General features: G+C 40.1%; 1 protein-coding gene across 3 annotated transcripts in view; it reads left to right on the forward strand.

Moving 5' to 3' along the window:
* Positions 1-13,587, forward strand: part of HSPA4 (heat shock protein family A (Hsp70) member 4) — a 61,426-nt gene that overhangs the window by 8,388 nt on the left and 39,451 nt on the right. Inside the window, exons 1-3 of one of the 3 annotated variants that reach the window (XM_086411571.1) lie at positions 106-582; positions 10,661-10,718; positions 12,552-12,692. Coding sequence is in view for 1 of the 3 variants with exons in the window: in XM_086411570.1 (XP_086267696.1) it covers positions 352-458; positions 10,661-10,718; positions 12,552-12,692 (306 nt within the window). In the remaining 2 variants the exon portion in view is untranslated. Of the gene's footprint in view, positions 1-105; positions 583-10,660; positions 10,719-12,551; positions 12,693-13,587 lie in introns of those variants that run through there. The other 2 variants (XM_086411570.1, XM_086411572.1) reach the window with 2 other exon arrangements.

Below are 13,587 nucleotides of genomic sequence, written 5' to 3' on the forward strand. Positions count from 1 at the left end.
GGGGGCGGAGCCTCAGGAAGAAAGGCTGCTGAGACTGGGTCTCGCGAGAACATTCCCTCGCAGTTCTCGCGCTGCAGCTTTACTCTCGTCGCAACGAGATCTTTCGAGATCTTCTCCGCCCCCGCTACCGGCGCCCACTCTGCGGCCGCTGAGCCGGAGCCGGCCTGAGCAGTGCCCTCAGCGCGGCCCTCTTTCCAAGACCCTAGGTGCTCGCGTGGATCTTCGCACGTCCCCCACTATCCCAGGTCCCCCTGTCCCACGCGGCCAGCTTTCTGCGCGCCAGCCCCGCCGGGGTCCGTGTCTTGTCTTGCCGGCCGGACCTGGGCTGGAGCCTGAGCTGTAGCCGGCGCCATGTCGGTGGTGGGCATAGACCTGGGGTTCCAGAGCTGCTACGTCGCTGTCGCCCGCGCCGGCGGCATCGAAACGATCGCTAATGAGTACAGCGACCGCTGCACGCCGTGAGTGTGGGCCAGGCTAGCCGCGTGCACTGGGGGTGGGGAGGTAGCGCTTGTCCGAGCTGTGACCCTCGCGGTTTGGGGAACGCGGACCGGGCAGTCACCTCCGTTCCGAGCCGAGGCTCCGGTAGGTAGGGGAACCCCATTGGGTTTTAGGTCATTAGGGGCTGCGACCCTTCTTGTGGGTCTGCGCTAAGGACGACGCCTTTTTACTGTGACCGGCTGGCCGAACAAGGGCTGTGAGTGGTTCCTTGGACTAGTGGAGGCCATGGGTAGGAACTGGAGGGAAGGCAGGCCTGGGATGTGGGATGGACCGAGACCCTCTTTTAGAAGGCACATTGTAGGCGTGCGGTGTACTAACGTTTCTTCAGGCCAGCATAGAGTTCGGGGCTTTGCACACAGCAAGCGCTTAATAAAAGTTTAATTGAACCGCTTCTGGCATCTGCCGGCAGGCGGTAAGACCATGCAGCGGCCAGAATCCCACGTGAGTGGGGGTGGGGTGGCGCCCGGAAGAGAGGGAGTCGGAGCGCCGGAGATCTCAAGATTGGATTGGCACGGACAGATTCAGAAAAAGATACAATAAAATCGATGCCTTTTGGATACCTTTGCATTCACTTTGGTTTTTCACGTCGCTTCAGTATATTGAACTGTGTTGGGTCATTTTCTGCTATCCTGTGCGCATCCACCCCAACAGCGTTCCACTTTTACGGTAATATACATTCCAGCCAGGGTGTTGGCCCCAATTGTTAATGAATGACTCAGGGGCTCACTTTGACTTTTAAAAGAACCTATATAGTAAGTTATGGGACCAATAAAGACACAGCACTAAAAAAAATCATGACTCACCCACGTTTTTCCTTGGATAGGGTAAGAAAGAATCTACTTGTATAGAGATACCTTTCAATCATTGTCTTCCTTTTGGACAAAATCTTTTAAGAAGTTTCGTATTATTTGTTTGGTTCTCATTGTGTCTCATTAAGGGCCTCTGTTCTAAGGCTCCTTTTTCACCCTGACTTTTGTTATGTTTCTTCAGCGATAGGTTTCTGGCCAACTCGATTGCTCCGTTTGCCAGACTGATCTTTGCTACCCAGGGGGCTGACAACATTTTCCTTAAACTTAGCAGATTTCTACCTCTTATTTTAGACTAACCCAGGTGCTTGCCCGAAAAGCCATCCCAGATTCAAAATCTCAGTTTGATGTTCCTTTCTCAATTTTGTAGTTTTTAACAGCATTAATGAGAGATAATTCACATACCATACAGTTAACTCTTTCAAAGTGTACAATTTGTTTTTAGTGTAGTTACAATTGTGCAATTATCAACACAATTTTAATATTTTCTTTACCCCACAAGAGAAACCCTGCACTCATTAACAGCCACAACCCAATACCCCACCCTCCCATCTTCATAGTTTGTAATAGTGCGTCTAATTTGTATTTCCAGGCAAGTGTATTGTACACTGAAGTTTTTTAAGTATTTAAGCATTAATTTCCTATTTGTTACTGTCTTTCTGGATCCTGTTGTGCTTCATCTGTAGAGATAGTTTTCCTCAAGAAGTTAAAAGGACTAGAGCACTGAGTTAATCATGTAACTTTTTGGTCTTTTTCCCACCTAGAAGTGAGCATATTTTATTTAGCTCCAAAGGTAAGAATATAAAGTATTAGAATGAAGTGTTCCTGACGTTTCTTTTTAGCCTCTTAAAGATGAGCCCTCTTTCTCCTTTAAACATTAGGAACTGTAACAGTATTACTGTGAATCTCATTATTTGGAACTGAAAGAGTTGTTTCAGAAAAGGATAGATAGACCATGTAATTGTGACAAAGAATGTTTAAAAATAGTTTTTCTTACATATTTTCCTTATATCTCTTGGAAACTTAGATGCCATACATTCAAGTAATTTTTGAACTATGATTAGCTTGGATTTCTGTCTTGGAGTCTTTGGTTAAGTAGAACATGGGGGCAGAAAGGTTGGGTTTTTTTTTTTTTTTTTAAAGTAGTGATTACCAAAGCATGGATTTAAACCTCAAAGATACACAGGGACTGATGTAGATTTGCTTGAGTGTGAGAGTGGAATGAAATGGAGGGTTGGTTGTGATGAAAGTAACGCATTTCAGATGAGATCGGGAGCGTTCAGAGTGGTATGGCAGTAGACGTAACTCTTTTCAATATGTGGGTACGACAGGATTTGATTTCCATTTTTGAGGCGCTAGTTGAATTTTACCTTTCTCAGCAAATAAGATCCTTCTATCATGGACACATGGCTAGTGGGCAAAACCAAATGTTAAATGTATAATGACTGTGGTAAGGACGCTGATGGGAAAGTATGGAAAACAGTGATGGGGGACCTAATTTAAGTGGATATGAGGTGGTGATGGAAAGCATTCTTTAAAAAGTGCCATTTAAGATGTAACCTGGAGGATGAATAGGGTTTTACCATGGAGATCTATGGTGGGAGTGAGCAAGAGTTGTTGAGGCAAAAGAAATAGCAAGTGAGGAAGACCTGAACTTGGCACACTTGACACTACTGAGGGGATTATGGCCATTTGAAGGAATGTTGAACTGAATCTAGAGAGAGGCAGGGTGGAGCAAATCATAGATTTTTATCTAGGTGCTGTGGGAGGTGATTCAATTGATACTTTAAAAATGTGATTGGCTTTTTTTATGGAGAGAGGATTTATTTGAGAAGGGCGAGAGAAGCCTGATGCACCCGAGGATACTTAGGAGGCTACTGCAATATTTGGTCCATGTGGGAGTTGCTGTTGCTCTCCACTGGTATGGAACTGGGAGGAAAGTGTGGGCGGCTTAGAGATAAACTGTGGAGTTCTAAATTATGAGTGTTGACATTTTATGACCATAGGCTTTGGTATAAGATGGAAAACCTATTTTTATATTTAGTTGGATTATTACAATAGAAAGAGTACAACCTTAAAGCTTTGGAACTGAAATGTTAACGGACTGCCAAACTTCACAGGCGTTAGTTGGACTGCATTATGCAGTTTATAGGGTAAAGATGAATTACCTAAGAAAAGTATTCTGTGTATGAATAGTTTATATTATCATTTTCATGGACTTAGTTCCTAATAAAACAATATATTAGGAATTTGAAGAGATGAAATTGTCTATTAATAACTACCCTTGAGAGCGAAAGCTGAAAATAAGTATAGGTTCTGGTTAACTGGCAGATTAACTTCTGATACGTTATTTGTGCAAGAAAAGTGTTTCTAGAATAAACGTCTTTACATGTTGTGGATCTGTGTAGAGCTGCAAGATGACTTGGATCTTTTGGGTTCAATGAAAAGGAAAGTTGATTTGTTAACTAAAGCTTTAAACTACTTAGACTTCCCATATCTAATTGTGAAGGTTATCAAAGTAGTTTAAAAAAAGACTCACTTAAGAACTAAAATAAAAGCTTGTATACAGAATTGGTGGGCATAGTCGACAGAAACTTTGTCATCAGGTTCTAAATTGGATTTCCGATATTATAACTTTTTTCCTGACTTAACAAAATACTTGTTTGCCACAACAACAACAAAATAAAGTACTAAGTAAAATTGTTTCTTATCTAATTATTTGCTATTATATACATATATATCGGAGAAGGCAATGGCACCCCACTCCAGTACTCTTGCTTGGAAAATCCCACGGACGGAGGAGCCTGTTAGGCTGCAATCCATGGGGTTGCTAAGAGTCAGACACGATTGAGCGACTTCACTTTCACTTTTCACTTTCATGCATTGGAGAAGGAAATGGCAGCCCATTCCAGTGTTCTTGCCTGGAGAATCCCAGGGACGGGGGAGCCTGGTGGGCTGCTGTCTGTGGGGTCGCACAGAGTCGGAAACGACTGAAGTGACTTAGCATAGCATACATATATATATCATTTCATGACTTTTTCTAGATTTATACAAATATATGTATAAATATAAATATACAGATATACCTGTATAAACAAATAGGATCATCCAATATTTTGTAACTATTTCAGTTATGTTTTAGACATCTTTCAAAATCAGTAAATACGAAGTCACCTCAAGTATGAGTCCATATTATGACTTGAACATGCTTTACTCAAATGTTGAGGTGGTTTCTAAATTTTTGCAATTAGAAATAATCTTCAACAAGTAATCTTTTATATTTGTTTGCATGTTAATACTTTTATTTTTGTTGGATAGATTTCCAGATGTGGTTGGACAAAGGATATATATGCTTAGAATTTCAGTGCATATTGCCTGAATACTTTACAAAAATTTAAGAGGTTAATTCATACCAGGAACATAAGTGATTTCTCTGTTTCACTGGAGTTTGTGAGGATTATGAGTTAAAATTACATAAAGTATTTAGAATACTCCCTAAGTGTGTGTTAATACTGCTATTATTACCTTTTTGTATTTTTTATTATTTCTCTTTATTAATGGACTACACTGGGATAGTAAAAGGAAATCTATGGAACTTTGCCTTTAGCACTTATCAGATATGTAGCTTTTAATGTGCAAATCTTACTGACTCAGGAGTTTAGTTCTTTAGGAACTGCATATCTTGCAAGTATGAGTTGTTCTGTTTGATACTGTTTTGGATACTTTCTAGCTCAGGGCTAAGACAGTGATCATGGGATACACTAATTAATGTAACCATTTTCATGCCAGTTTCGCCATTATCTCTTATTTAATAGTCTAAATACTATTGTAGGTTCTCTGTAAAACTCATTTTCTTATATTGTTTAAAACGTTGAATTAGAGCAACAGCTGTCTTCATATCCTGAGAACAGTTCTACACACACATATAAACATGAAGCTACCTTTTAAGGATCTGTGCTGGTTGCAGCTGTTCATAATATCCTATTAGAATGTGCATAAATGTGTGGTCAGTGGTATCTCATACCCAGGAAGGAGAACAACATTGTTACCTAGTTTAAATGGATTATTTTTTCTAGGACTTAGAGATTAGAACAGAGATATCTTGAACTTGATTTAAATTAACTTTTTGATGTCAACCTGTAATTTGGGATGGAGGAAAAGTAATATCAGTCAAGTAGCAAGTGTCTTGAGTACTACTGTTTTTAGCAGCATTAAGTTGGCTTTGTGTGGAGTATAGAGAAAGTCGAAGATAAAGAGCCCTGCTGTGGAGGGCTCTTGCAATCAGTCTAGTTGGAAGTATGAAAGCGAAAGTAAAAAGAATAAGCATAGAGTACAGTTATGGGTGAAGTTATTAAGTACATACCTTAATTAAGTACAAGTTAAATGGAGAGAACATTAGTCGGGGGTGGGGTGATATGGAAAGGCAGGAGTGGGACTTGCAAATAGGATTAGAATAATGAAGACAGGATTGGGACAGTCTGAGTGAAAGTATCAGTTCAGTTCAGTTCAGTCGCTCAGTCGTGTCCGACTCTTTGTGACCCCATGACTGCAGCACACCAGGCCTCCCTGTCCATCACCAACTCCTGGAGTTCACTCAGACTCACGTCCATCAAGTCAGTGATGCCATCTAGCCATCTCATCCTCTGTCGTCCGCTTCTCCTCCTGCCCCCAATCCCTCCCAGCATCAGAGTCTTTTCCAATGAGTCAACTCTTCGCATGAGGTGATCAAAGTACTGGAGTTTCAGCCTCAGCATCAGTCCTTCCAAAGAAATCCCAGGCCTCATGTTCAGAATGGACTGGTTGGATCTCCTTGCATTCCAAGGGACTCTCAAGAGTCTTCTCCAACACCACAGTTCAAAAGCATCAGTTCTTCGGCGCTCAGCCTTCTTCACAGTCCAACTCTCACATCCATACATGACCACAGGAAAAACCATAGCCTTGACTAGACGGACCTTTGTTGGCAGAGTAATGTCTCTGCTTTTGAATATACTATCTAGGTTGGTCATAACTTTCCTTCCAAGGAGTAAGTGTCTTTTAATTTCATGGCTGCAGTCACCATCTGCAGTGATTTTGGAGCCCCCAAAAATAAAGTCAGCCACTGTTTCCACTGTTGAAGTAGGAATAAATCTAGAGGGTTTGGTAAGCAATACAACAGTATGTTTATGGATAGGATTTGGAGTTTGATAGTCCTGATTTTGAATGCTGGACTCTAATATTAGTTATGTTTCTAGGCACATAATGACTTTATTCAGTTCTTCATTTACAAAGTAGGGTCAGTAATAGTTCTTTTCTCACAGTGTTTGGGAGAAGCAAATGTATAATGCTTAGTGCACTGCCTGGCATACAAAGGTTCAAAAATGAAAGCTGTAAAACAAGAGAACTTGATCTGCTTGGATGAAAGATAGGCTTTCTGCCATACATGGGGATTCCATATAGGCTGTGTGCAAATTTTGAATATCCTGGTGAGTGGTAAGTGGTACATGTTTACTTTAAATATCTGGTTCGCTATCAAAACTTGGATAGAATTATTCAGTCACTGAAGATTTTAGAGTGTGTTTGTTGAGAAACAAATTTACTGGGGGTATGTAGCTTCTGTTTTTAAAATAATTATTTATTAGGATTGCATAGGAATATTTACCTAAATGGTAGTGGTGGCCATTTATGGGGGGAGGGTTTTGGTTGTGGAGTTGCTGATAATACTTCTTTTCTTCTTTACACTTCGCTAATTTTCTGCAATGAGATTGTTCTAGTGGTGGCCCCAATATCTGACCTAATCTTTCTGGGCCCGTTTCACATATAAATATTTGTAAGTGTAAGCTTGTAGTTGAAAAACCTCTGCGGTTAGTGCTGTTTAACATACTGATCTCATTCACTTGTCCTATTGAGAAGGAAATGGTAGATTTTTTATTCCTTATGATTTAAAGATGACTGAGTGGGTTTTAGTAAATAGTTTGAGAAGGTGAAGTAGAACATTCAGGGCAAACTATTTGGTATATTTTAGTTTTGTTTTGGCCATCTGCTCAGCTTGTGGAATCTCAGTTCCTTGACCAGTGATTAAACCCAGGCCACTGCAGTGAAAGCCCTGAATCCTAACCACTAAGCCTTAGTTGGTATATTTTTTGTATAAAACTTGCAACTGTTGGAGGATTAATAATAGCTAATATTATTTATGGTGTGCCAGTCTCTAATAATAAAGCCCTTTAAAAGTGGATCTCTGATAGCTCAGTTGGTACAGAATCGGCCTGCAATGCAGGATCCGATTCGATTTGGATCGATTCCTGGGTCAGGAAGATCCACTAGAGAAGGGAAAGGCTACGCACTCCAGTATTCTGGCCTGGAGAATTCCAATGGACTGTACAGTCCATGGGGCCTCAGAGAGTTGGACACGACTGAGCGACTTTCACTTTCAAAAGTGGATCAACAAATTTAGTCCTTAGAGCAACCATATGTAATCTTCCCTATTTTAGAGATGAGCAAATTGAATTTCAGGGACGTTAAATACCACAGGTCACACAGCTTGAAAGATAGAGAAGGGATTCAGACAGACTCGTATTGTCTAATTCTAGAGCCTGAGCCCTTTTTTTTCCCTTCAAACTGTACATATGTTGTACTCAGTCAAGTTGATAGAGTGGAAAAGCCAAGGATTTCTTTCTGTACTGTAATAGTTGGCTTGTTAAAGAACTTTTTTAGAATGTAAAAATTATATAATAATGATTTTCTACAATGTGATAAGAGTGTGAACTCTGCCAGTAGTTTACAAGAGCTGTGCTTTGTTTGAGGTGTGATTGCTGTATTATGTGGTAAAGATTGATGTTCCATTAATAAGATTTGATGGCTTTGTAGCAGAAGTGGGGAACTGTTTGTAGCATGGGCATGGATAGACAAATAAGAGGATGAATAATTTGAACTGAGACAAACTTGTATTCGGCTTTTCAAAATCTGTGAAACACTTGCAAGCTACTACTGTTAAGGCATATGTCGTTTTTAAGAGTAGGTGAAAATGTTAACTGACTTCAAAGAGAACATTACTCAGAGCAGCTCTGCACAGTGGAACATTGTGTGGTGGTGGAAGTGTTCTACATTTGCATTGCCCAAAGTCCAGTAAGTTGTAAGAGGTTGAAGTGATTAATTTTTACTTGAGAGGGATTGGGAATGCATCACAAAGTGTGTGCTGTTTCTGGAAAATGAGTGAGGTTTAGAAGGACCAGGGCATTTCAGGTGGCGAAAGTGATAGCGCAAAGCAGGAAGATGGGAAGACTGACTTGTGTTGAGGCACTGTGTGCATGAGATGCAGCTGGCAAGTGGGAGTGGGCTTGGAATTATGAGAGGCCTTAAGTTCTACATTAAGGAATCTGGACCCTATATGTTGGTAATTCGTTTTGTTTGGAAGATAAGTAGAAGCAAAACAGTTACCAAGGTAGAATAGAAAATTAAACCTTCAATAGGACATACAGTAAAGTTGGGGACATTAATTTTTTCATGCTTAGAGCTTGTCCTGTTTTGAGGAGATAGGAAACAAAGATAAATAATATGGGCTTTTAGTTTTGTTGGGATACATCTTAGAAATTCAGATCTGATGGCTTTTAGAAAGATGTATGTTTGCATGCATGGGCTAGAAGCAGTGGAGAGGGTGAATGGAGTGGACGACATTACAGTGGGAAGTTTCCTAAAGGACTTTATGGGCTGAGTGTTCAGTCACTCAGTTGTGTTCGACTCTTTGCGACCCTATGGACTGGAGCTCTCCAGGCTTTTCTGTCCATGGGATTCTCCAGGCAAGAATACTGGAGTGGGTTGCTATGCCCTCCTCCAGGGGATCTTCATGACCCAGGGATCGAACCCACGTCTGTTATCTGCCACATTGACAGGCAGGTTCTTTACTACTAGCACCACCATAGGAGAGACAGGTAAGTAGTACTCAGGAAATTTTTTTTTTAAGTGATAGGTCGTCTATTTGCAGGAAGGCTGATCTTGACACCTGTGCTTCTTGAAGGGCTCTCCCAGCATGTTCCTGGCCCATAGAGCTTAGAGTTCATAGGAAATCTCATGAGATCCCAGACTATGCTGTACGGATACAGGGCATAGTTGGCTATAACCGCTCTGGGAGTTGGAAAGGGCTGTTGAGGCACAGAGTAAGTTTATCTAAGTAAAATGGTTCTATTTAATTATTGTGTCAGATTTGGACCAAGGCAGTATGGCGCCAGAGCTCTCATTCCTACTCATTCCACTAAATTAGAAGAATTAGGGGTCCAGGGAGGCTAGGGAGATCAAAGCTAGCTAGTGGAGAAATGATCTATAGTCCTGACTCCTGTTGTTTTCAGATTTTATGACTTGGGATACATTTACCTATAATACCTTTTTTTGGACTCAGTTTCCTCTTCTATATGGTAGAAATAAGATAGGGTGCTTATGAGGATTAAATAAGATAGTGCACATAAGCAATTTATTACTTCAGTAATAATGTAGGAGTAGAAGGGTTTACTAACCTGAGGGGGAAATGGACTCTGGGAAGAACTTTGTCTTTTAGAATTTTTTGGGTGGCATGGGTGAATTTGATCTTAGTTTGAGAGAAATCTGCCACTGGAAAGGGAGGCAACATATGAATATGAGAGTAAAGGGAACACAGGCAAGGTCCCAGAGTGAAACACAGGGAGAAGCATAGAAGCCATGATAACAAAGGCATCAACTCCCAAGTATAACTGACTTTCTAAGCTTAAACATGGTGTTTTAAAGTATTTATACCTTTAAGCAGGTATCAATTCTGCTTTCTAAAATAAGTGTCATATAGGTGAAACCAGCAGGCAGTATATGAATTGATTTGGAAGAATGTGTTCAGAAGTGGGAATGAAGTTCCTTGTCAGAAATTAAAAAAGAAAAATTGAGTCCTTGGAAACTAGTTCTAGAAAAATAACTTTCCATATATTTACAATAAGATAAGAGTTGTTTTCAGGGCTTGTAGACTACTCTCTTGGCGAAGTTATGAGCTGTTTATAAAACACAAAGACCATTTAATGGATGTATTAATATGACAGCATATTATTTTATGTTGGAATTTTGAACACCAGACTTGAAGAATTAGAGGATAGTGGAGACTGGTTAGTCCACCTCTCTCTAGTATTTTAGACAGATGGTCATATCAGACTTGTGCTTCAACATCTCAGTTACAGAATTCCCATTATTCTAAGAAGCAGTGCATTCCATGGGCAGCTTTACTCAGTAGAAAGGTCAAAATCATAGACTTATTGTGTGCAGTTAAAAAACAGGGCTTTTTGGCTGAGACTCAGAAATCTTGTCCGCTCTGGTTTTGGATGTAATGTTGCAGTAAGGTTTAATGCTTAAATGTTTGTTTTATCTTTTAGGGCTTGCATTTCTTTTGGACCTAAGAATCGCTCAATTGGAGCAGCAGCTAAAAGCCAGGTAGAGTTCTGTTTTTCTCATACTTATTTCTGTGGTTGGTCCATCCTCCAGTGCAGCAGCTCTTTCAGTGCCGGTTATGTGTGGAGCACTGGGAGCCCCCACGTGTACAACTGAGAGACAAACCTATTCTCATGCCACTTGAATGCGAAGCAAAGAGCTTTTAAAATAGCATGAACAGTGGTCTGTTTAATGCAAACTACCAGGATGTGTTTTACCTAGATACTGTTAAAGCAAGGTTTTACTTGTTCCTGAGTTGCTGTTAACAATTTTTTTCCCCTGGGTATTTAATCGGTAAAGTCTGTCTTGTTGAATTTTCATCTTACTCATATTTAGGGTCAGTGTTGTGTCTAGATTTGACCTTGTTGATCAAGGTTCTCAGGGAAGGAGAGCATACTTGGAGAAGCACACTTACCATTAGGTTACTTTTAAACCAGGAGCCTGACTTATTTGCTTGTTTCTCAGTAAGCAGAGCAGCAGAACCTGAAGAGTTGTATTTTTCTCAGTGCCTGAGCTTGTATAAAATTAAGGAGTTGCATGTTAGATCTTTCTATAGTTCAGTCTGGAGCAACATAATAGAATGAATGGTCTTTTTCTGGACCAGTCTGGGCCTAAGGTTTATAAGCCCCCCCAAATGGTGCTTGACCAATTGATTTTTAATTAAATTGGGTGTTTTATAAGTTGCAGAAAGTTCAAGATGTTTTAGAAGACAGCAGGTAGCACATACAGAGCTGTTTTGGTTTTAAACTTGCTTTCATTATTGAGAATAGTCGTTATACTAAACTGGCTGCCTAGTTCTAGGTTGACATAGTTATTGTGGTATTGAATTTCTTGGCAGCTTACTGAAGCAGAGCCTGACTTTGGAGGCCTCATATTGTTTTACAAAAGAACTTCTGTTTGTGCCTTTGGCATATTGGATTCAGAGGAGCTCTGTTGTTGTTTTTCCCTGGGACTTGTTGCAGTCCTGCATTGGGAAGAAGAGTCCATAAGTCTTGAGCAGAAATTCATTTTCAGTTTTTGAATATCTTTGCCAGCATTTTTTTCATAAATTACAGTAGTTTTTGTTAGAGATAAATTAGGAAATGCAGGTGTACAAGTATAAGGCATTTAGAAGTTAGCATACTACCACTGTCCAAAAACCACTGTTATTATCTTAATGTGTAACCTTTTATAAGCATATAAATGTTTTTCTCCCCTACTCTAAGAAAGTGGCATCATATCATACAGATACTTGTCTCCAGACTTCTAAAATAATTTATCCATTGTATGGATAGACTGTAATTTATTTACTCATTTCCCTGTCGTTGACCCTCTAGGCTCTTTCCAGTTTTCTGTTGTGATAAATAATGCTGTGTCAGTTTATTTGCATTTATCTTTGTGGGCTTAGTGTCATCTGTTTTTTCTTTATGGTAAGTTTCAGTTTCATTCACTAGAATAACTGAATTAATATATACTGTTGGATTGACTCCTGGAAAGTTTGAATCACAAACTACAGGTAATTTTTAAAAGATAAAAATTTAATGTAAATGTTCATTAGAAGTTTAATAACAGGAAATATTTTTACAAGGGTAATGATCTGTCTTACTGAGGAAGTAAGACAAACTGGGCTCTGGTCCTAGCCTGCCACTGTGTGACCTGTATAGGTTCGTCACTCCTCCCTTCAGAAGGCATCATTTATAAAGGTTTAGTGCTGAAGGAAACAAACTAGGAAGGAAAGTTTGTGGCATGAAAAGGATTCTGATTTAATCCTGAGACTTTTGAATCCCCCCCCGCCCCCAATTTAATTGCTGTTATAATAGTCTTTCTACTCTTTGACTCTGATATCCTTTCTCTTAGGTAATTTCCAATGCAAAGAACACAGTCCAAGGATTTAAAAGATTCCATGGCCGAGCATTCTCTGATCCATTTGTGGAGGCAGAAAAATCCAAACTTGCATATGATATTGTGCAGTTGCCCACTGGGTTAACAGGTATAAAGGTAAGGTTCTGAAGATAATGCCTTATGATTGAAATACAGTATTTTATGTCATCAGATGACTGTGTAGAAGTGAGTACCCATTCCCTCCTCTAGGAGATCTTCCCAACCTAGGGCTCGAACCCAGGTCTCCCACATTGCAAGTGGATTCTTTACCAGCTGAGCCACAAGGGAAGTCCAAGAATACTAAAGTGGATAGTCTACCCTTTGCCAGCAGATCTTCCTGATCCAGGAATCGAACCGGAGTCTCCTGCATTGCAGGCGGATTCTTTGCCAACTGAGCTATCAGGGAAGCCCTTGAGAATGCTATCAGATCAATGTATATCATACTATTCTAGTTTTAAGTTGTAATGAAAATCGTTACAAATGCTTTGGAAAAGTCTTGCTGGTGAAGACCATTTGGCTTTTTTTTTTTTTTAAAGATCTGACTTTTATTTGGGAGCCATAGGTGGCACTGTTAGTAGGGATTGGACAGATAGGTGGTGATGATGTGAACTTAACTTCTTGTTCTTGTTTTCTAATGCAGCAGTCTTCCCAGTAGTCTTTCTGGTATGATTTTAGTGAATGATTACTGGAAGAGCAAGAAAAGAAATCAACACTTTAAAGTCACTCCCAGATATGTAGTCATACTCTTGACAGTAGGATTGGAAAGTGGTGATGTTCTTTTGGAGAAGAGGGAGTTTAGTCTTTGCTATCTCTGGAACATCTAGGAGAATCTCTTTGTGAAGCATGACGTGAGCTGATCATTTGAAAAAGATGAGAGGCTGAGTGATGGGTATAGTGAACATGTCTGTCTCTTGCACTCAGGTGGTAAGAGGGATCCAGAAGTACGTTTGAGCTTTCCAGGCAACTGAGTTTAGAGAAAGGAGATTTGATGTTTGAGACACCCCATTTGGAG

Source organism: Bos grunniens, chromosome 7 (genome assembly GCF_055505025.1).
Source record: "Bos grunniens cultivar Pamir isolate PY7600 chromosome 7, Bosgru_T2T1.0, whole genome shotgun sequence".
NCBI lineage: Eukaryota > Metazoa > Chordata > Mammalia > Artiodactyla > Bovidae > Bos > Bos grunniens.